General features: G+C 42.2%; 1 protein-coding gene across 2 annotated transcripts; it reads right to left on the reverse strand.

Moving 5' to 3' along the window:
- Positions 1-290: 290 nt before the first annotated feature.
- On the reverse strand, positions 291-24500 carry ACOX1 (acyl-CoA oxidase 1). 2 transcript variants are annotated; one of them, XM_077754692.1, is made up of 14 exons: positions 24332-24500; positions 23891-24050; positions 13213-13373; positions 10222-10329; positions 8843-8962; positions 8600-8715; positions 8050-8219; positions 7039-7201; positions 6488-6678; positions 6049-6228; positions 5807-5912; positions 5481-5624; positions 5122-5328; positions 291-4156 (listed from the first exon to the last, which is right to left on the reverse strand). In XM_077754692.1, exons 1-14 carry the CDS (start codon positions 24438-24440, stop codon positions 4106-4108), a joined length of 1986 nt encoding a protein of 661 aa, XP_077610818.1. In that variant the 5' UTR covers positions 24441-24500; the 3' UTR covers positions 291-4105. The 2 variants fall into 2 exon arrangements, with proteins under 2 accessions (XP_077610818.1, XP_077610820.1); XM_077754694.1 differs by lacking the exon at positions 13213-13373 and adding an exon at positions 19393-19553.
- Positions 24501-24506: the final 6 nt, after the last annotated feature.

A 24506-nucleotide genomic window follows, 5' to 3' on the forward strand; every position in this document is an offset into this window, starting at 1 on the left:
CCCGGCCCCAAGGCCGATCCGAGTCTTCCTTTGGCCCTCCCGGGAGGACTGCCGGGACCTGGGTTCCAAGACCGAACACTTATCCTTCAGCACTCATCTGAAGGCTGACTCGTGGCCGAGTGGAGGGCGTGAAAAATGTGTTAAGACTGGAAAATTGACGTGTGAAACAATGACAACACACCCCGAAACTTCGGGAAGTGGCTATGACCCCCCGGTTCAAATGTAAAAATCAAAGGTGCGGAGCCAGAATAGAACCCAAACACCACAACCCAATAAGGGCACGTAACACATTCTGTGTTAATTACCGGTTTTATTAAGGGTCTTGTCAAACTTTACAAAGGAAAGAGCGGTTTTATGGTTTGGCTTACCCGCAGCCCAAGCCAAACAAGGCTGGCAGGGCACGGCTGCCTAATCGTGGTTCACAAGTTCTAGACCCCTGCACCTCCTCGGTGCTCCCACCTTTACTGACCGGTTCCGCCGGGGATGGGTAACAATGCACGCTAACTGCATCTTGTCAGGTAGGAACCAAATGCAAACCCTAACAGTAAAAGGGAAATAGGTAGCAGGTAATTACACACTCTGAAGAATACAAGTAATTTCCTTGAATCCACAGCGATTGGAAATAAAATGTTTACAAAGTAATAGTCTGAACATTATGTGGAAGATCATGTATTTGCTACCTAATCTATGAAACAGTCGACAGTATTGTGGCAAAACAACTTATTTTGGCTCAGAATTCTTAAAACCACTCCCCAATTTTTCATGATCCTCCTAAGATAATCAATGGTCCAATTACATGTAAAGCAAGGTAAAAATGAAACAAAAACCCGAGATCTAGGAATTTGCAGGTTTGCAACAGCTAACGCCTGGTAACTCTAAAGGTTCCTCATATTTCTATGTTTACAATCACGGAGCACAGGAATAGGTAGTGAAAAATTTAGTGTACATCTAAAAGCAAAAGTCTAGTGGTATTTTAAAACAAAAAGTCATTTTAGTAGTTTACAGTGTGACTTGGTCAAATCCTCCAAGAATGGAGTACTAGTTAGCTGAAATGACCTCCATACTATTTCATGAAAATGATCAAAACCTTTATCCTGGGTAAGGAGTATCAACAATAGACTTTTGTTGGTCTCATGTAGAACCTATTTCCTGGCACTGCTTGGAGGCAACCGGTGACCTGGGCATACCTCCCACATCTGTAAAGATTAGCATGTGTGCAGACTGCATCTAATCTCTTCTCTCCTAGTAAGATAGGTGGAAAGGGCTCAGAAAGGGGCAGGAGGGAATGGTGAGCTGCAGTTATCCAAAGAATTCCCGTTCCCCATGAATTTGAACAGTTATTCTCCAGCCAAAGCCCTGCACTGAAGAAAATCCAAAAAATAAGATCTGACACGTTAACTTTAGAAACTATAAAATGCCTCCAGGTATATGTGATCTGAAATTACAGGCAGGGAGCTCCCAGGGAGTATGTGAACATAGCTAATGCTACAATGAAGCCAATGTTCTGAAGATAAGCTGGTACTTAGCACTGCCATGTCCTGAAGACAAGAACGTGGAAGGCCCCCAACAGTTGTAACCAACTATGCTCTGAGATCACTAATGGCCAATACTGAAATATCTAGTAGAGCTCCAAACCCTTTAGGAAGAAGTCAACCTTCATCCGTTATAAATACCAAAATCCTATTAAACCTCAAATTTCCAATGCTGAGTTCTGTTCATAGTACTTTTTTAAAAAGGCTTCCATCAGCATCTAACAGAAAAATCTTCCATTCTTTCAGCATTTATCATCAGTTTGGAGAAGAGTACGTAGCTTTGTACTTTTTGTGAAAACAGCTCACCAAAGAACCAGACAGAATGAAACCTATCTGTAGCAAAGCGTGGCTTCTTAGGGAGAGCTAACTGGATACACTGCTTCCTTTAAGAGCAGCTGACAAGCACGCACTCCTGCACCGGTGAGATTGCGCATAGCCTCTGTGGAACCGCATCTGTGACGGCGGATTTAGAGCCATCTGCTCAGGTGGGCCTCACTCCTTCCCGTTTTGGTCTGTTACCTAACCTAATAACCTCATAAAACCGTACCTTAAAATTTCATAGTTTCAGCTGATGTTTAATAATGTGGCACTCTCTTTCCCTCATGACAGTGCAAATTAGAAAGGTTTTACTACATTTAGATTACAGTGAATAGAAGTTCAAGACAAAAATCTCAATGTTAGTAAAAACAGTATCAAATATCAGATTTCGCTTTTAAATAAAACTCAAGGTGCTGGACTGAAGGTGGCTATCATGTCTACAGCTTGCTCAGACCTGCTAAGATTGATCCAAGATCAATGCAGGCTGGATCAGGTCCCGACTACAGATGATCATCTGTGAACAAGGTATTTAAATTAACCTAGTTCTGAAGCAATTCTACACATAACAGGCCGATATTAAGCAATTTAAATCTATTTTGCTATTTCCCAGAATCTGAACTACTGTCAAGATCTATTTGAATGAAATTAACAGACTGCTTACGATTCCCAATCAGCTCTCCTGGTGGAAAGAAAGACTGAGGCTTCTGTCAACAGCCTTTCTGTGGGGCCTGAAAGTCTCATATAACTGGTTCCACTGGGAGAGATTCTATGTTGCGTCCCAAGGTAGGAATGACATTTCCCTGAATTATCCTACATTCTCAAGACTGATTACAGAACAATTGGATTCATGAGGCAGAAGTTCCAGATACAGTTAACAGGTAAAAGAAAAAACAAAGAAACAGAAAGACAAAAAAACGAAAATCAAGTGATGTGTTGCTTCACATCGATTTTAAGGAAAAAGTTCATCAGGAGGTGCATGTTTAACTTTTAAATGCAGAATGATTGTGTAAATTAGATTTTGGCTCAAAGGACATTACTGCAATTCAGAGCAATCTCCTAGGAACAGACTGAAAGCCAATGTAGAGTAAGAAAGAGATTCTGTGAAACTGGCATTTATCCATACGCCATAGTTTCGATGATTATTTTGAAGACATGGTTCGCCAAAGGAGTTTTCTGTGCTACCCCTGGGTAGAAGAGGTGGCCCGAGTGATACCTCTATAACGCCAAGCACGTAACCTCCAAGCACTGCAATACAGACTACTGAAAAATCTAGATTTTTCCAGAGTATCCAGTTAGTGTGGACACAACAGTCACAGTGACATAACTGAGAGAGCTCTCCCCCTACTCATTCTACTATGAAGGAACTGTGACTCCTCCTTTCCCTTTCTTAGCATCTCTTTCAGGACCGAGAATGGGCGGGAGATGAAACACCAAGGCCAGAGGAGCCATCAGTTGCCAGAAGTCAGATGCAGAGATGATTCCGCTCCTTGCCCTTTCCCAAGAACTTTGGGACAAAGAGAGCTGCAATGTTACTGCTCCGATAATTTAGGGATCCCTCGAATGGAAGGAAGATTAACTCCTAATTCCACGGGACAGTGATCCTATCCTAGGCCTGTGCTGAAGAACTCGTGCTGGAAAGATGCTACTGTGAATGGTGAGGTGGAAACCACAGGTCGGCAAAGAGGGGCAGGCGGGCATGTCACGTGTCCGGCACAGACTCACTCGCTAAATTTCTTGATTAGATTCTTTCTCCGAATCCCTTTTCTTCAGTCCTGCTTCTGAGCCAGGGCCCATGATGGGGACGTTTAACAGAAAAGCTGGGAAGGGTTGCATCTACCCCTCTTAAAAAATACCTTTGCTTAAAAACACTTAATATATCCAGTGATTAGCAATGAAGAGGTGAAAATAATTAACTACTCAGTAGTTAAATTCTACTAGTTATCAAAAGTCACGGCCTACTGGGACCAGCAGCACTGCAAATAGGAGTCATGCTGCGTTTCTTAAAGCTTTTTCTGATGCTTGATACGTCTCTTGAAGTGTTAATTGCACTTAAAACACATCTGTTTTTCTCATTTAATCTCTGAAATTTGTTCATTTTTTTTCTTCATTTATAAAAAGAGGAAAGGGCTCAATTTATCATTTGCTCTACAGCTCTCTGAATTTGATAGAGATTCCAAGCTGATTGGTGTGCCGAGTATAAGGGGAGTGGAGGACAGCTGCTTTCTAGAGCAAATAAAACTTCCCATCATGACCCTTCAGAGCTTGGACTGCAGGGGCTTCAAATACTTGTGGTAAGATTCATGGACCTGCAGGGAAGGGAGAGAGAAAAAAATTACTGACAAGGAGTTTGCGGTGTAAAACAGCATACTTTTTTTTTTTTTTTAAATATTTTTTAAATTTATTTCCAGGAGAGAGAGAGAGAGACAGCAGGGGAGATAAAACAGCATACTTTTAACTGAGAAATTATCTGGACCTTATTTGGATCCTGATTCGAAAAACTAAAGGGGAAGAAAAAATGGGAGTCGATTAGGGAATCTGAACACTGATGGGGTAGTTCATGATATTTATTCCTAATCCGTTTAAGCAGAAGAATGGTTCTGTGGTTATGTTTTCAAAAAACTTATCTTTTAGAGATACCTACTGAAACATCTATGGATAAAGTTATCGAATATCTTGAATTTGTTTCCAAATAATCCCAAGGGGAGAGGGTGGGTGGCGGGAGGCGGGGTTCAGATGAAACGCATCAGCCATGAGTGTGTCACTGAAGTGTGACAAGGGTCCACGTATTCTATTTTTTTGAAATAGAATGCTTGAAAATTTTCAGTTAGTTATTAAACAGTCAAGGAAATGAAAAACCTGCACACTTAAGGAACGTCCCAGTTCCTTTCTGGATCTGTTACTCAAACAAAGTGACTGTCCAAGTGGCCACAGGAGCTTCCAAAGCTTTCACACAGGTGAGTCACTCTACGGTCTTTCCTGCCTTAATACATTTTACCTTTTTTTTAACGCTTATTTATTTTGAGAGAGAGAGAGAGAAAGCATGTGGGTGAGCGGGGGAGGTGCAGAGAGAGAGGGAAAAAGAATCCCAGGCAGGTTACATGCTGTCAGCACAGAGCCCGATGTGAGGCTCAAACTCATGAACCGTGAGATGATGACCTGAGCTGAAATCAAGAGTCGGAAGCTTAACGGACTGAGCCACCCAGGTGTCCCCCTCCTGCCTTAATATTTACATAAAGAATTTCAAAAGGTGAAAAAACATTGTTTTGTGTACCTCTGTTTTGTTCAGTGGGGATTTCTTGGCCCACTCAAATAAATTTTCATACACGTTCCCATCATAACGGCCAAGCACGGAGCCAAGTGTCACATCCTGAAAGTCAAACGCATCAACCAAAGCAACAGCATCTGGGCGAATCACAGTCAGCAGCTCCTTGATGCGCTGATTTACTTGGGTGATCTGAGACTCCGTCATGATGCTTCCCTGAGAGGAATAAAACAAGCAGACAAACATACATACGTGTATACAGACAGACACTCATATATCTGTGTATACATATGCATGCACACAACTGTAAAGCACACCACCATCAGTTTTCTAGCAAAGAAAAGGACTTAAATTCAGCAAACACTGACCTGCAGAAAATCCCCTGCCTTCTGGCTGATCCCATCCAGGCAGTACAAGAGACACAAATTCTTCAAGACAGCGTGGATGGACTTATCTTGGATTTTGAGGAGTTTTTCTGAAAAGAGCTTAACTACCACATAGTGGCAATGTGCCTAGATGAAAAGAACAGAACAGAGAACCTTTGAGAAAGAGGCAACGCACAGCAACAGGGGCTTCTGCACTATGAAAACAGGGTGGAATGGGGTGGGGTGAAGGGCGGAGAGGGAGAGCGGAGGGAGGGAGGGAGGAAGGAAGGAGAGAGCGAGGAAGGGAGGGAAGGAGAAGGACCACCGACCTCGCTTGCTCGAACAAGGTCAACGGAAGTTAGGTTCCATGCTACCTCCTTGCTTTTTCTGTGAATCTTTTCTTTTTGAAGGTTTTTCGCAGCAATTTCTACTAATCTGTTGAGAAATGAAAGAAAACTGGAGCTTGCGGGCAAGGGTGAGTGGTACTCGGGCTGCCTGCCCTTCCGTCAGGCCCCAGCCCCCGGAGCTCCCCCTACCAGCCGCTGATTCCAGCTCCTGAAGGTGGGCTCACCTGGCCGCACGGAGTTTATAGGCTTCCATTAGGCTGTCGGGGCTGTCGAGGTCCACCACCGTCGGCCAGACCGCTACCTGCTGTGGCTGGATGCGCTGACTGGGCAGGTCATTCAAGTAGGACACCATGCCACATACCAACTTTCCTGAGTGCACCTGGTCATAACTTTTCATCAGGAACCTAAAAGTCACCAGCACACGTGCCTTTAGTCCCCTAAGCTCCCATGACACAGAGGCAAACTCTAGCAATGACTTCAAGCTGCGTGACCAGTGTGTTTCTTACTCGTCTGACCACGAGATGAAAACGGCGGGTCAGGACGGAAAGCCAAACCACAGATCAGGGGAACAAATACAACGTGAGGAGCAAACACGGGAACAGGAGCCAATGAAGACAACTCAAAGGTTCCTGACAACAGCGAAATCGCGAGTCAGGTTCTCACCTCGCCGTCTGCAGCATCATGACAGTGTTCTCTCCCTCGAAGGTGCAGGTGGGGGTAAAAGTGACATACATGTTTGGAAGGCCACTGCAGTGAGAATAGCCATGGCCGCCGCAAGCCATCCGACAAGCTTCGATAGCAGCGCTGGTGGTCCAGGAGGTGAAAGCCTTTAGGCCGGCGGTGAGCGCGTGGAGCTGGAGGGGAAAGCGCAGAACGTGGCTGATGCCGGTCACTCGCAACACCGCCTGGCACGTGTGTGAGCTGAAGCACAGTCGTGTCAGTGGCCTGAATTAATGTTCCCACACTCCCTTCCAAACTGTCCTGCTTGGCAAAAAAAAGTCACCGATTATGTTCCTTTGGTTAACCAATGACCAACACGGTACAGTACTTCTGAAACTTAAAAACAAAACCCACATTATCTTCATATGTGACCCACTTTCAATTAAAAAAAAAAAAGGCTGTATCTTTTGAGAATATATGGATTCTCTTACAGAAATCCCAACAGGCAAATATCACACGGAAGGGTGCCCACAAGCGAGCGAGTAAACACAAACCTCGGGCAGTTCACTCAGGTCCCCTTGGCCAATGTCCTCATTAATCCGATGGTAGGTCTCCTTCATGTATGCGCCGACAAACTGGAAGGCATAGGCAGTAGCCAGGAGTGGGAAGAGTTTATACTGCTGGGTCTGAAAATCCAAAATTTGTGGTTCTGGTTCACTAAACGATAGAGAAGGGGAAAAAAAAAAGTAAACACTCACCCAGAACTTAGTATGTGCCAGACTAGTCTGAACGCTTCGATATATTGCGGTAGCTATTATCTTCTCCATTTTACAGAGGGCAAGCAAGAGGCGAAAAACGTGTCTGAGGTCACGCTGCTAATACGCGCGTGGCAGAGCCTAAACTTAAATCTAGTTGTTTGGCTACAGAAGACCATGGTCCTAACCACCCTGTTGAACTGCTTAGGTGACCGAATTTTCTAGCTGTAAAGGTCGTATCTGAGTCTTTGCAATAGGAAACTGCATCTCACAGCAACATACAAGATCAGAGCCAACTTCGCAGAAGACAGGCAATGATAAAGACGTCTAACACACTAGATGGGTGAATAAACTATTTTAACCACAATTCGGGAGAAGTCTCAATGCACAGAATGAAGTATCTGACATCTAAGCAGGTCAGCTCTTACTGATTTCTTTATTCAAAGAGGTTATCGGGGGGTCACGCTCAAGGGAAAGGCAGCAGTAAGAACTATGGCTGGGAATACAACAGGGAGTCAAGTTTCACACCACTCTCACCGAACCCAGTTCACAGTTGTTAGCAGCAATTAGGATTTTCGAATCGCCTTTAGTGTTCTAAACACTTCATTCGTGGAGCTCAAGTAATATTACTGTTTTTCTTAGAAGGTTAAAAGTAATAAGGTGGCTACTCTCATCTTTCCACCTAAGACCCGTAACACTGCCATGTTAGCTAATTGGGCATAGCCAGTGAGGATTCTCTGTGTCACCTCTGGGAATTAGGATATGTGAATGGGGTCAAAGGCAAGTCTTCAGCACCGACGCCACCCTTACCCTGGCTCGATTTCAGACTGATGCCTCACGGCGCTGTATCTGATGGCAATGGTGCAGGCCTTGGATAGAAACCGAGCGGCTTCTCCTACAAGGAAGGACCTGATGAACACCATGGTCCCGTAGGTCAGCTTGTTACTCACGGGCTTCACGTACGTGCCATCAGGCTTCACCTGGACAAAGAACATGGGACTGATGCTTCCTTCTGTTAAACCCAACGGACAGTTTGGGCTTGTGATTCTCAAAGTGTGGTCCCCAGAATGGCAGCATCTCCTGGGAACTTGAAATACAACATCTCAGTCCCCATCCTGATCTACTTTAAACAGCCCTCCGGGTGATTCTGACACATGCAAAGGTTTGAGACCCGCTGGTTTAGCAACTAGAATATGCTCTTTATACCTGCCAACTGCTTTTGATTTCATGGTCATTAATGAAAGAAGCGTCAGAAATAAAAATATGTTATTACCTTCTAAAAGAACAGACCTTTCTAACCCTGTGGTTATCAACAGCTGCTGAAGCCCCCTTGTCTGACACCTCTGCTCCTCCAATATACCTGGGCATACTTCATCAGCATGTTTTCTCTGGGAATCCGGTAATTGTCCATCTTCAGGTAGCCATTATCTATCTCATCAAAGCCAAATTTGGGGCCGATATCTCCAACAGTAATACCTATCAGAGATGAAAGTCACAAGGTGTTTATGCTCTGGTTGGCCCTGGCCTCTTCAGCTGTGCATTATACTTTCTGCAGAAGAAACGGTTTAGCTTTTGACCTCAACATCAGATGAACAATTCTAACCTGGTAAAGGCTTATGGGTCCCGATTTCACGAATAGGTGTGATGAAGGCATGTAATCCATAGCACTTCCCCTTTGTGATGAGCTGGGCAAGAACTATCGCATGATTTGAAGTCTTTCCGACTGCAACATCAAAGAGAATGAGACAGAGAAGTGAGCACAGGCATTCTTACACTTTCAAAGGATAGACATGAGGCGGAAAAGCCACATGTTCAACACCAGACTCTGTCAATAAAGTGTCCCCAGAGAGTCTTATGACAATGCCACACCGAGTTTTTGGAAAGAAATCCACTTAGCGGATAGTTATGAAAATGTACTGAATTTTGGTAAAGCAATGCTTTGTTTTTATATGTATGTTAAAAGCTTTTACACAAATTTTATTGAGATATTATTGACCTACCATATTTATAAGTTTAAGGTATACAGCCTGTTGGTTTGATAGTAATCCTATATTTTAAAAAAGACTTTGCTGGGGCACATGGGTGGCTCAGTCGGTTAAGTATCCGACTTCGGCTCAGGTCATGATCTCCCGGCTCATGGGTTTGAGCCCCGCGTTGGGCTCTGTGCTGACAGCTAGCTCAGAGCCTGGAGCCTGTTTCAGATTCTGTATCTCCCTCTCTCTCTGACCCTCCCCTGTTCATGCTGTCTCTCTCTCTCTCTCAGAAATAAATAAAAACATAAAAAAATTTTTTTAAAGACTTTGTTTTCTTTTCTACTTTTTCCCCTCATTCGTTTACATAAAAAATTTTTCTTGGGGCGCCTGGGTGGCTTAGTTGGTTAAGCGTCCGACTTTCGCTTGGGTCATGATCTCGCGGTTCGTGGGTTTGAGCCCCGCGTCCGGCTCTGTGCTGACTGCCAGCTCAGAGCCTGGAGCCTATTTCGGAGTCTGTATCTCCCTCTCTCTCTGACCCTCCCCTGTTCATGCTGTCTCTCTCTCTCTCCTAGAAATAAATAAAAATATTAAAAAAAATTTTTTTTTCTTAAAATAAGCATAAAACCATTAATTCATTTCCTTTTTCTCTCTTTCGGAAGTGCTTTCCAGAACATTAGCCACATGTGGCTCTTTACATTTAAATTAAGTATAATCAAGCAGGGAATACTAAGTTACTTTAAATATTGACCAAGGAAACTGAGCTAATGGTAGAACTGTTGGGAAGGAAAATTAGAAAAGAAAGTAAGAGGCTGTCCTCTCTGTGTGTTGTAAATGTAAAGCTACCTAGAACGTGCACTGTAAGAGACTGTGAAACAGCTCAGAAGAGTTTAAGACCGAAGAGTTTTTTTCCCAGATTTCAAAACGATCTTCTTGTACAAGCTCTACATTCTACACACAATCTCGTAATGACGCTTCAAAACATCCAAGAAATGCTAAAAACGTCACATACGTCCACCAGGCCACCACTTGATGGAGGTCACAGTAGGGCTGTTGAGAATGAACTCCTGAGTCTCAGGGTCGTAAGTGGCTGTGGTTTCCAACCCTCGGAGATGAGTTCCTAAGGAAATAAGTTACATTCACTTTGTATAAAATACAGGCAAAAACAAGCACAGGGTTAAATCTCCTGCCTCTTCCTTTAGGCTCTAGAAACAGCTGAGAGAACAACAAAATCTAACTGCAACAAAATATTTGTAGATGAGCTACAAACAGTTGATAACCAAGATACATTAATTTCCTATCCTTTTTTTTTTTTTTTTTACAGAAAACTCTACAGAGGTGGCTGGTTGGCTCAGTTGGTGGAGCCTGCAACCCTTGATCTCAGGGTCATGAGTTCAAGTCTCACACTGGGTGTGGAGCGTACGTAACGTAAGAATTAAAATAAATAATAAATAAACAAACTCTACATCGTAACACCGGGCTCGAACTCACAACCCTGTGATCAAGAGTCACATGCTTCACTGACTGAGCCAGCCAGGCATCCCCATAACCTCCTATACTTAAACCAGACAACTCCTATTAAGTTGAAAATATAAATTATCAAGCATGTTCTATTTCTACACTTGAATTGATTCACCTCTATGACAGTGGATTTGTAACGTTATTTAAATCACCCAGAAGAAAATGTAAAGGCATTTTAGAATCATATTTTCAGAAGATCACAGGATATGAACATAACAGGGAAGCTAACTGCCCCTTTAAATTAACACCTGTAAGATTTAGTATGCCAATGTCAACTTACATTGTGTTTACTGCACCAGTTCAACATTCTGGACTCCCCTATTCACGAAGACTAAGATAACAGGTGACAGAAAGATACTCAGACCAAAGTTCTTGTAAATTAAGGACTTATTTCAGAGGGATGGCTAGAATAGAAAATGAGACTTTAAAAAAAACTATAACCACCATGGGGAAAAAGGACCTGGAACAGCGACTTTTTGTTTGGATTTCTAAAGGTCAAATAAGAAGGTGTGAGCGCACCCTGTGATGTCCAATGCCAGCCTTAACTCTTCAGTACTGTGACAAGGAAGAGTTCCCAGTTCCATATGTTTATTGGAGATAGACAAGGATTCACGCTTTAGGTCCTAATATAAAAGTGCCAAAATTCTCTGAAAACAGTTACGTAAAAATGTTCTAAGTGACATTCCCTCTAATAACACTATCCTGAAGCAAATGCTGAGGGCCTTTTACCAGACTGGTTTGATAATGACAGACCTCATTAAACAATTAATTTTGAAACATTTAGAAACTACCAAGCTGAATTACAGAAATGGCCACTTTGAGTGATCCACAACCTTCTCGAGTGTGAATCAAGGAACTAGACACTAAGACTCATTTCACCAAAGAATTTTTTTTAACCAAAGAAGTTTTTATAGAAAAAGAAGTAATACGGTAACAGAACAGATAGTGATAAATTGTTTGCAAATGCACAGCCAGTCAGTACTCGACTTTCAGTCTTGTGAAAATCCTGTAAAATATGACTTAGCACTAAGTTCCAGATTAGCTGCAAAATCAAGATGAAGTTGCACAGAAAGATGGGGCAAGTGGCAAACATACGTTAGACCAGTTGTTCAGAAACCTCTAAGTAGGAGAAAAGAAGACAGAAGGAAATGAATAGTAAACATAGATACCAATTCAGACCAGAAAACAGGGACAGCCACTGTCTCCAAGACCAACTGCCTACAAGTATGGCCTCTCTGATTTTTTTAAAATAATCTTTGGCCAACCCAACTTTAGAACTTTACTGAATCAAGGCACAAAAAAAGTATAAAATGCTTGGGAATGCAAACCGGTACAGCCACTCTGGGAAAGAGTATGGAGGTTCCTCAAAAAATTAAAAATAGAACTCCCCTAAGATCCAGCAACTGCACTACTAGGTACTTATCCAAGGGATACAGGTGTGCTGTTTTGAAGGGGCACATGCACCCCAATGTGTATAGCAGCACTATCAACAATAGCTAAAATATGGGAAGAGCCCAAATGTCCATCGATGGACGGATGGATAAAGATGTAGTGTATATGGTGGCGCCTGGGTGGCTTAGTCGGTTAAGCGTCCGACTTTCGCTTAGGTCATGATNTATACATACGAGGGAGTATTACTCGGCAGTCAAAAAGAATGAAATCTTGCCATTTTGCAACTATATGGATCGAACTAGAGGGTATTATGCTAAGTGAAATCAGTCAGAGCAAGACAAATATATGACTTCACTCATAGGAGGACTTTAGGGTACGAAACAGATGAACATAAGGGAAGGGAAGCAAAAATAATATAAAAACAAGGAGGGGGACAAAACACAAGAAACTCTTAAATATGGAGAACAAACAGAGGGTTACTGGAGGGGTTGTGGGAGGGCAGATGGGCTAAATGGGTAAGGGGCATAAAGGAATCTACTCTTGAAATCACTATTGCACCATTATGCTAACTAACTTGGATGTAGATTAAAAAAATAAATTAAAAAGAGAATAAATAAAAATAAAACACTCACATTACGGTTATATAAAGCAATTCATTTCCCTGAAGCAAGTCAAAGAGTACATGTACTATTAGTCTGTGTTTCTTCTGGAATTTGTGCAAGGTCAAGGCAACAGTAGTAAAGAAGAGTAAACAGAGTGTAATGAAAAAAAAGATGGGTTCAGATTCCACATGCAGACAAATTCTACATAACTCCAGTGAACTTGGAAAAACCACTCAGTAAACAAATTCTTGACCCACTGAAGGGGAACCATGAAAAAGAATACTCAGCCTATCTCTGTGATAGTACAACCTTTCATTTCCCCTGACCAAAGCAATGTCTACGCCAAGGCTTGTGTGCGTGAAAAACCTGGACCCTGCAGAAAGACCACAGGATGTGGAAATGCCATTGCCAACACGTGGTGGGCTCTCCCTATTGGCTGAGCTTGCAGAGCCCCACCCAACCCAGAAGGTAGACTGAATGCACCGTACCATGGCCCATCTCTGTCTGGGCATAAGTGCCAATAATCTTCAAGTTCCAGGCGGGCATGAAGAACCGTTCCTGTTGTTCTGCGGTCGCCTGGTGAAGCAAAGTAGGCAAGAACATGCCCAAGTGAAGATCCAGAGGCTCGGGCCGCCCTCGGTGCACAAAACTTCGAAGAAACATCAAGGATGGGCATTTGAGAGAAGAGTCATCAGGTGTGAGAGAAATCAGCAATGTGAACAGAGTAACGGAGAGGAGAGAAAAAAAATTTTTTTTTTCAGTATGAGTTAGCTTGGTGGACTTTATCATGGATGGGAGCACTCCCTCTTTCTGTATTACTTTCATAAACTCTTGGCAAATTCCAGTTTTCTTAATTTGGTGAGAAGTTTTTTCTTAGGCTACTCAGCTCTGGAATAATTCATCTGGTTGAGGACTGGCCTCCGACTCCAAAGCCTGTGCGGCACAGAAATATGCACATCAGGCAGAGGATCCCAGCCTTGCAATTAAACCAGAAGAAATAAGAAATGTGAAGAGGTTGTATGGAATGGAGAATTTAAGTTGTATGAGGTCTACCCTGCTGAGAAGGTGAGACAGGAGAACTTTGTTCTCTCAGACCGCCAATATGCTCTCCCAGACGCGTTTTCTTTTTTTAAATTTATTTTTATTTTTTAATATAGTTTATTGTCAGGTTGGTTTCCATCCTAGATGCATTTTCAATAATGCTTCCAGGCTGGCATCCTTTGCGCTGGCCCATAAAACACCCAGCACAGATCATATCCCTGATGTAAATCTGGTTGTTTCATTCAGGTTCATCACGCAGCCATGCCCTCCGGAAACAATACAAAAATGGACAGTGCTCTTCATCCAGTAATTAAGTGCAGAAATTTAAAAAAGAGAGATGCAATTTCTAGTAAAGACCATAATAATAATTACAAACAACAGATTCATGCATAACAGGCTGGTCAAACAGGAAATATCACCAATGATAATAAATATCTTAGGTTTAGGAATTTTGAACCCACTTTTCAAAAATTTTTATTTTGTTTATTTTTTTAAAGTAGGCTCCATACCCAGCATGGGGCTTGAGCTCATGATGCTGTGATCAAGGGTCACATGCTTTACCAACTCAGCCAGCCAAGCACCCCCGGAATCCACTTTCTAAAGTCATTCTTTTCCATTTAAAATTTGCAGGTGCCTTAAACTTCTGTGTGAATCTATTTCCTATTGAAAATAAATCCTTACTGCTTTCTCAGAAATGAACCCACACAACATTGCAGTTTTAAAATTTGTTTGTTCATAAAGTAAGGAGGGAAGTAAGCAGGGCACACTGCCCAGGTGAGGGCTGATCGATTATATCTTCCAATTGGGTGGTGGGGCTTTCAGTTATCCAATCACATAAAAATCAAAGAACGAGCGACCAACGTGCTCATTTTACAAAGAAATTAGACTGAGGTGAGTTAAGTGCCTTCGGATCAAGATCATGGCAGAGCGAGGACAAGAATCCCACCACCCAATCACATCTTCTAAACGGGGCAGTTCTCATCTGAGTGCAATTGGGACTGAGCACCATGATGAGGACCCCAGAAAACCTTGCCCAGACCGGAGCAGCTCTCCTAGGAAGTGCCAAATGGAAATCCCATAAGGTGTCAGCACTGGTGGCAACTGGGTGAAAGGTCAATGGAATCTCCCTGTGCTATTTATGCAACTTCCTATGAATTTATAATCATTTCAAACTAAAAAGCTAAAAAAACAGTGCAAATCCTCAGAAAAACACATTCATGTGACAAGAGAGTGCTTTCACTCACAAACAGGAATGCCACTGTCTCCAGTTTTGAAAAGGGTGGTGTCTAGGAAGAAAAATAAATGCACACCTAGGATCCGACAGAAGAAAACTCTTTGGACCAGGGCTGAAAACTGAGGCCTGGGACCAGCCACTCTTAGCGCTGAAAGACTCCCTTGCATTAACAGAACCCAGGGCAACTGCTGGTAAAGCGGGGCCCGTCTGAAGCACCCCGTCAGACTCAAGGGAGGGGTCTGCATCCGTGTGCGGTACAATGGAGTAACAAACGCCAAGGTTACGAAAATACACTTAGTAGGGCCAGGGGCAAACTACTGTAATCAGAAACTGTTTTGAGACCGAAGAACGTTTTTAGGAGAAAAATGTCTCTTGTGACTAAGAATAAGGACTATTCACAAGCGGATGAAATTTAGATATGTTACAAGGAGAAATAAAAACTGGACAGTTTAAAAATTTTTTTTACTTAAATCAAGTATTTGTTGCAAAAAGTTGGTTATGCATGATACAGACTGTATATTATTTTTAACTAATTTATTTTAAAATTACAAAGGACCAACATTTTACTTTGGTGAACTGCTGCAGTCAATTCTTTTAAAACCTTAACACCAAAAGGCCTGCCTGGTCTCCGCCATGTGATGCGGGGCTGGAAAGGCTGGCAGCCAATGCTGGGGACAAAATGATTCCACCAAATGATTAATATATGAGAAAGGAAGAACTCAAAATAGCATCTCCATGTACTTCATGACTCTAATGCCAGGGAATCAACAACAAAATATCATCAATAATAAATGAGTATTTAAAAAATAATAATAATAAATGAATATAGAAAAGCTCTAGGCTATTAGGGGAAAAAAAAAACCCACTGCATTCTTATCCATTAGGACCGTTATACATCAGTAAAGAAAAAAACAATTTATAAAAGCATCAAAATAATAAAAATTTTTTAAGTAACTTAGCTCAGGATATTAAAGACTTAATTAAGAAGACATATCAATACCTAGGAGAATAGATAAAAGAAGATATAAATGACAGAGAAGAAATTGCTAAATCCTGGTCAGGAGGTCAGTCCTTTATTATAATAAAGATAATACTTCCCAAGGAAGTATAAAGATTTAATGTAATGCGGATTTGAAATTCCTGTAGAATATAACTTAGATTTTGACAAATTAAGATCAGAATTCACCAAATACATGGGTCTTAAAATGTAACAACAGCAGGCATATCTTACTGGATTTTTAAATATCTTACAAAGCAATAATGAACCAAAGTTTATGATGTTTATGAGAAAAATAAAGGGACCAATCAACGTAACATATTTTAAGATTCCGGAGATAAACCAAAACTCTTATAAAACTCTAAGAAGAACCGGAAAGAATATAACAATGGGGAAAAAAAAACTAGTTAATAAAACATAAAATCAGCATGGAGTTCATTCATTACTCTATACCATATGCAAGTCAAAGCATTAAACATCAAACAAACAAACTAAAAGAAAATAGAGAATATCCAAGCTATGGGGAAAAAATTTTAAACCTACTCAGGGAAGGATGCCTTCAATACAGACGGCCAAAATGTTTAACAAAACAGAAGGCAATAGAAAAAAACGCTGGAAGGCTACAATATAATCATGTAAGATCAACATACAGATTCTATTCAATCCATACTCAAAGGAAAAAAAACCAGTTTATACACAGGAAATATATACAGTAAGCCAAAACATGTAATAACATCCAGGCTCACTGGCATCTGGCACTGGAAAATTAAAACTTTAACTCTTAGATATGAAAGTAGCAAAAAAAAAAAAAAAGTAAAGTAACCATGCTGATGGGGTGTACGGAGACACAGTATGCTAGTAAGCCACTAAAAGGGTTCTGTGTTAAACTATGAAATGAAGGCTACATAATGTACCTTTCAATACAGTGATTCACATCTGAAAAAGATACAACCCCAAAAGACACAGTTTTTAATAAGAAGTTTATGTTGTTATTAATAACAATAGCGGGGAATTAGAAACAGCCCAAAAACGACAGGAGCGGGTCTCATGAGAAGACCAACAGGGAAGAGACTCGCTCGGAAGAAAGAGGACAGGAGACAGAGCAGTGAAAGTACAAGTGGAGAAGACCAGTGGCTTACACAATCCGGTTTACAATCTATTGCTCAAGTGTCAGAGGAAGAAAGGTGCTTTAGTTCATATTTGAGCATTAGAGACGGGAAGGTGCAGGCGTAGCTCACCAATCTTCCAGGACGGTAACCATGGGTTATACAAGTTCTAGTTTCCTAAATAACAATAACAGGAGACAAAACAAGAAGAACTGCTGTAAAGTGGCCAGAACTTGAAATGATCACGTATCTGTCAAGTCCAAACATACCACCTGATTTGTGACCCGGAGAAATGTATGGCCAGGATGATTCTCACTGGACCATGTTCCACAGACGGTCCCTTCAACACCAGAACCCCACAGAGAGGGCGCACCCCTCAGCCCACACCCCTGCCTTTGATTAAAGGTCACAGACCAAATGTGTGTCCGGTTTTGTGTCCCTACACAGACAGGTGGGTATTTAGGGGAGGGAAAGGAGAAAACAGGTGATCAAGACTTGCATGCAAGGGGCTGAGTTTTAAGATTCTTGAGGATCCTGCAATGAGCCTGAGCAATACCATCTCCTCACTTCTCAGCAGCCACCTAGAGCTGAAAGAGTCCCAAACTCGAAGTGACAGCCAATTCTGTGACAATACTTCAGATAATCATCGTTGACCAATTGAAGTTCCAGAGGCTCATGGTTTCCTCGATCTGCACAATTTGCTCTATTTCCAGTCTCTTTGATGTTGAAGGACTTATTCTTACACAAGGCTATACTGTCACAGGATGCAAACAAACCGACAACCTGGTGCCCCTGGAAAAGAACAGCAGTGGACAAAGCCCAAGAAACCAATATGAAGGGACAAGATTCCAGCAAGAAGCAAGACCTAATCTCGCAACTCTGTTCTCTAAAATGCACAGATTTAAGACAAAGTTGGTTCAAGTACAAGAAAATATCTGGAAAACAGGAGCAGTAAAGGAAAGAAAAACTAACAAATGCAAACTCACCCAGAACAACATAGGATCTCAGTCCAATTTCTGGGCTCCTCAAGCAGGTAAACTTCAAGTCTCCATTTCTTCCTCTCTTTCAAAATCGACAGCAAGTATACATTTACAATGCACTTTTACGGAGGCAGAAAGGTTAGACCGATATATGTCTCAGGCCCATTTAGCCTCAGAATAATTTATATCTTTATGCCTCCTATAAATAGCATCACTAGAAGTCAAATTCCATGATGATCCACACAAAAACAAAGGGTTCTGTACTGCGAAACTATTTCAAATTTGCAAAACTCTCCCTCTTTCTCTCCGCCACCTCCCCCCACCAGGAAGACTGTATGAGTGCTACAGTCCTGCCCTCAAACAGGTTATTTTAGTACTGGCCATCCTGCAACTAAAGCCCTGGGTGTCTTGGCCGGGTGTTTGTAGGATGACATTGTGACAGCACCTGCAGCTCTCATGGGGATTATGATAAAGAACATCTTCAAACATTTCACAAATCAAAAAGCACCAAATCAAACACAAAAATGAAGTCTTCAAGGTATCTGCATCCCTTCCTCTTCTCCTTACTTACACAATGGAAGCATTATGGTAATTAAGGAATGAGACTGGGCAGCTCAAATTCAAAACCCCCAAACCTGGCCAATGGCCTTGTCTATGAAAACAAACCTCCTGCACCTTAAGACCAAGCATAAAACTTTTTTGAAAGTAGGGTATTTATGAACAATCTAACCAATGATTGACAATACAAAGTCCAAAAACATGTAAAGGAAAAAGGTATAATAAAAAGACTGCTGTAGTCAAGGCAGAGAATCATGAGCTTTTCCCCAAACTGCCTTATAGCCCTGCCAGCAGGCAATGTAAGAAAGAGGAAGACATTTAAATGCTCTCTCTGCCCTGCCCAGAAAATCCGCATCTTCAGCTTCATTAAAGCAGAGGCAACTTCCAGATGTTGCTAAGGCATTAACACTCTCAAGAATTCCCAACAAAGTCATGTTGTATAATTAGACACCAGCAATAGACACCAGCATGATTTTGCCATGTTTCAATCCTATCTTTCCAAACTGCTCAACAGCTATTAAAATGGGGCATGTGAAGCAGGGGTAAAAACGCTTTTAGAAGGAACAGTGGAGGATGAGAGTCCTGGATGGGAAATGACCTACGAGCAAACGAGAAGCTGGCTTTTGCTTAAGGTTTGACAGCTGGAAGACAAAATCCCAAAAGGTAGCAGCAGGAAAAACTGAACACCAGGGGTCATTTGTCAATTTAAGTCCTGAGGTGGGTTACCCACGGACCCTCAAACGTGGACTAACCGTGGCCCATTTCCGTCTGGGTGTAGGAGCCAATTATCTCGAGTCCTTGGGAGGAGAGCAGCCATTTCTCTTGCTGAGCAGTGGTACCCTGATTCAGCAAGGTGGGAATAAACATGGAGTAATTGATGCCCACAGGTTCCACAAAATTGACCAAATGAAGTCTACAGGAGAGAAAAGAAAAGGGATCTCAGCCTTACTCTAGAAACTGGATTCTACCACCCATTCTTGCCAGACAGCCATAGCCCTCCTGGACTGAGGTTAGGACAATTTGAACCCTTCTCTTAAGAAATTAAATGGGAAATTTACCATTTTCCCACCAAAAAGGCCAAATCTGGTGGTATCTACCACCTCCCCGCCCAAGTCATTTTGGGGCCAGAATTCCTCTTTAATTCTACACTTCATCCAGGAAGCAAATTCTGCCCATGTTTTTATAGCCTAGAAATCTCTTTGTGTTTTATTTGTTTGTTTTGTTGGTATTATTTGTTGGTTTGATTGGTTGGATTCTTTGGAGTGTGTTTATATTCAGGTTTCACTTGTTTTGAAAATCAGAGGGAACTCCATAGGACAGTTATTTGTAGGACGGTTAACAAAAGCACCTAAAGAATAGTTTAATCTTTCCCTAGATAAACAGACATCTAGGATAGTAAATATATATTCCAGGGCCAAGCCACAGATCTCTAAAGGTCTTCTGAGTTTACAGACAGGTAAGTAGATAATGTGATGGTTTTGATAATCACTCCAGATTAAAGGAATTCCAATCACACTAAAATTCAGGCTTCAACTACCTTCTCATAAAACAATCTATGGGGGCACCTGGGTGGCTTAGTCACTTGAGCATCTGACTCTTGATTTTGGCTCAGGTTACACTCTCACAGTCGTCAGACCGAGGCCCTTGTTGGCTCTGCGATGACGCCTGCTTGAGATTCTCTCTCCTTGTCCCTCCCCTGCTTGCACATGTGTGCGCGCTCTCAAATAAAATAAAATTAATCAATAATAAAACAGAATCTGTGGAGTAGTTAAAATACAATTTACATAAACTAGTCAGCTTGGCTACACTGTTAAAGATTTTACAGGGCTCTATTTTGTTCTATCTACCTGCCTTTCTGTCTGTCTATCTTAAAGTACAAAACAAGGGTCACCTAACTGCTCTTCACAACTCTGCAAGGAATGAATAGGCAGCAGTGTCACTGGTTTCTCTTGGTGTGTCCAATGAGGACAGCATAAATTAAGAGAGGGAGAAGGCTGCCAATTCACTTTTGGGGAGGCCCTGAAACCAATCCCTCCACCTTCAGGTTGGAAGATCACCTTTCAGGGGTGCTGGGGACAGACGGAAACATCTAAGGGGTGCCTGGATCCAAGGAATATCAGAAATGCCTTTTTAACACAGAGGTTCTAGAATGTTTACACCAATATCAAATATCAATTTAAACTAAATGGAGAACAAAAAGGAAAAGGAGGGTATGAACAGAAGTGAGTTGAGTTAGCTTCCAAGTAACTTGGATTAACAGGAGTTTTCTGCTGTTGGAGAATAGAGAAGTAACACCCCACCTCACTGAAGTGAGGGTCAAAAGCCTGAGGAGGTAGACAAATGCAGCAATCGTTCCCTCAGAGTAAGAGCACTACCACATTCCTGAACAGTCATATTTTCCTAAATGAGGAAACGGACTTAAAAAAGTTTCTGAGAAACAGAAGCAGTAATTTAGGTGCTAAAAATGGTGGTAAGATAAGACACTCCTATTCCCTGGAGGGAAGTGAGGAGGCTGTGGGTTTGTAAAATGATGATACTGACACAGTATAATTCTGGGAAACTCAGAGGTAAAAACACGTGACCTGAGACAAAGACTGTCCAATGTTCATGTTAATAGACACAGATTCTTTTGAAGACACCCGAAAACCAACTCATGAACAAAATCCCAGTGCTTGTTTTTAAATTATGTTTAATCCCTCCTGAAAATGCTTTTCAAGGAATCAGCTTTAAAAACCAAAAGAGAGATGGGGCGCCTGGGTGGCTCAGTCTATTGGGCATCCGACTTCAGCTCAGGTGATGATCTTGTGGTTTGTGAGTTTGAGCCCTGCATCGGGCTCTGTGCTGACAGCTCAGAGCCTGGAGCCTGCTTCAGATTCTCTATCTCCCTCTCTCTCTGCCCCTCCCCTGCTCATGATCTGACTTTCTCTGTCTCTCAAAAATAAATCAATGTTAAAAAAAAAATGTTTTTTTAATTTAATACTCTTAAGAACATTTTACAGTTTTCATAGTAAACAGTAAACAAATTTTGTCTTTTGTAATTTTGTCTTTACAAAACACAAAATTATAGGAGAGGAGATTAGGAAAACAAATTTCACATTCCCCAGGCAGCAAGGTTTTTACACCATGGACTGGAGACCACACTTCTTTCACTGCTCAAATTGAGAAAACTCAGTATTTTGTTAATATTCCATCAACTTTAATAGTCCCATGTGTGAATTATATTTTGAGATAGGAGAAATAACTGTAAAGAAACCAGTAATTGCTCAAAATCTCCAGAAAGAGAAATATTACTATATTTCATCAGTTCTGGCATGTAAAAAGTCAGGTGTTTCTCACAATTAACAGTGTGTGATAGTTAACTGGCGGCACTTCTTTCTTACATGAAACATGGGTGTGGGTTACAATGGAAGACAGGCTTAGACTCCATGGCATTCAGTACCTGCCAAGACTAATTTTCAATCCCCTTTTCTTGCAGAAATTGATCTCCCTGCCCTATCAGAGAGCAACTAGAACAACGTCAAAAGGTGTGTTAAACTTTGTACTCTATGTTCCCTAAACAGCAAAGTCTATGTCACGAAAATCGATAGACAAAACAACTGGCTCGTGTCCTCTGCTCTTTAACCCACACAAAGGAATCTGTTCTACTTTATTGTGACTCCACTCTGGTTACATGTTCTGAACCACCACTGATTATGAAATTTCCTAACCAACTCTGAAACACGCTGCATCAACCATTTAAAGGCAAAACAAAACAAACGTCTTCTTTTGGGTTGCTTCAAAAAAAAAAAATAATAAAGTCTTCCTAAATTTTTAAATTTTACATAAAACCCAACAATTCCGGCACATAATCATCTAGGAGTTTATTCTACCTCAATGTTCCCACAGCCATGAGGAGATACAAACTTCAAAAGTGAAAAAAGAACACTGGGAAATAAGTCCTCTGGTTTGGACTACCAAAAATAAATAAATCATAACTTTATGACTAAAATGGAAAGGGGTTCTCAGGCAGTCCTAATGGCCAGAGTAAGTGATTTTATCCTCCACAATAATAACCAGGTCAGACTGAAAATAACTGGATGTCAAACGTACTAGAGGCAGTAGAATAAGGGTGAAATTTCCATTACTACATAAAAGCAGAACATGTAACATGTTCCATTCTTCGTGGCTCTTGAATATACACCATTCCTGTCATTTAATCTTTACTGACAGAAAACACTGGAATCCTTCTAAAATGTGGAAACCTGAAAAATGAAGTGCCCAGGAGTAAACAAGAAGCGTAAGAGAGGCCACAGGTCAAAGAAAGGATCTTGTGCTAAGATCATGTAATTATAGAATATTTAGAAAAAGGCCAAAAAAAAGTGTGCTTATTTTATTTCTAATCAAAAAACAAAACAGAACAAAAAACAGATGGTCTGGAAAAAGCACATACTCTTTTTAGCATAAGGACCAAGGCATATTTTTTTAAGGTCTCCTACGGCCAAGAGCCACTTAAATCCCAGCGCCACCAGATTTAAGAATGCTGGGTTCTTAGAATGCTTTACATTCAATTCTAAAATCTTCATCCACCCCACATTTTCCATTAAACTCAAGACCTACACTCTCATATGGAAAGACAATATGTTATTGCTCCAAGATACTGTTTGGAGTATCTTGAACTAAAAATTGTTCCAGGAGGCGCCTGGGTGGCTCAGCTGTTGGACTTCCACTCAGGTCTTGATCTCCCTGTTCGTGGGTTCCAGCCCCTTGTCCCGCTCTGTGCTGACAGCTTAGAGCCTGGAGCCTGCATGGGATTCCGTGTCTCCCTCCCTCTCTGCCCCACCTTGTCTCTCTCTCTCTCTCAAAAACAAATAACGGTTTAAAAAAAATTTTTTTTAATCATTCCAAATTCTGCCTTTACATTTAACAAGTCTCCTTCTTACAAGGAGCAAAGTCATTTTGCAACTCAAATCACTCAAAGTTGAGATGCCTGAACCAAAGAAATTGGTACGGATTCCTCTAAAGGAAAAAACAAAAAACAAACAAACCCTGCAGCATCTTCATTCATAATCAGCCTTCTACAAATGTCATCCCTTTAAAGGACTTCAACAGAAAAGTAAACGCTGTTTTTCAGGCACCTAACTTTAACGTGGGGGGGGGGGATTGTTCAACTTGAGTCTTCAAACACTAAGCACGATGAAAAAGGACGCCACAGGCTGCGGGTTTAGATGTAGTTTGGGCCCGGGCACTTCATCTACGGGAAGGCATACCTACTTTTTAAACCACAGGATCTCGTCAGGGTCTGAGATGCCAAACTCCCTCATCTTCTTCACCATGGCGGCGCTCTTCTTAACAGCCACCTCGTAGCGCTGGCTGCGACTGAGGAAATTCAAGTCCTCGTGCTGGAAGTCTGGGTCATTCAGAATCAGGTTCTCTGCAAGGGAGTTAAAGGGCATCAGGAGGAAGACAGAAAATCAGGGCTCCGTGACACCTTGAATCCCAGCAGGTTTCAGGGGGAGGGCACAGGTCCCCTCTCGGGATGGACGGACACCCCGCACTCCGCTCCAGGCCGCCCCGGGCACCGGGGGCCCCGCTCCCCTACAGCGGGGCCAGGCGCTGCGGCCTACTCTCCACAGCGCCCCCTCTACGACTCCTCATCGAGGGAGTCTCGAGCCGCGCTCGGGGAAGGAGGGAGGCCTCGCCCGCCGCCCTCACCGATCTCTCGGCGACGCCGGGTGTTCTCGGGGCTGCCGTCCAGGACGTGCGTGAGCAGCTCCGGGTTGAAGCTGGCGCCGTCCCGCTCCCTGCGAAGATCCTGGTTCATGGTGACGACTGACAGCGGCGGTGGCGGCAGAAGCCGAGGTGGCGGTGGCGGCGACGGCGACGACGG

The sequence above is a fragment of the Crocuta crocuta genome, unplaced genomic scaffold (genome assembly GCF_008692635.1).
Source record: "Crocuta crocuta isolate KB4526 unplaced genomic scaffold, BGI_CrCroc_1.0 scaffold50, whole genome shotgun sequence".
Classification (NCBI taxonomy): Eukaryota; Metazoa; Chordata; class Mammalia; order Carnivora; family Hyaenidae; genus Crocuta; species Crocuta crocuta.

What these genes read in the sequence shown, in the direction of transcription:
- ACOX1 (XM_077754692.1), bottom strand. Translation starts at nt 24,440, where the DNA reads ATGAACCAGGATCTTCGCAGGGAGCGGGACGGCGCCAGCTTCAACCCG. An exon ending in CCGGCGTCGCCGAGAGATCG is followed by an intron (nt 24,051 to 24,331) that starts GTGAGGGCGGCG and finishes ACTCCCTTGCAG; the next exon opens with AGAACCTGATTCTGAATGAC. An exon ending in GAGATCCTGTGGTTTAAAAA is followed by an intron (nt 13,374 to 23,890) that starts GTAGGTATGCCT and finishes GTTTCTTCGAAG; the next exon opens with TTTTGTGCACCGAGGGCGGC.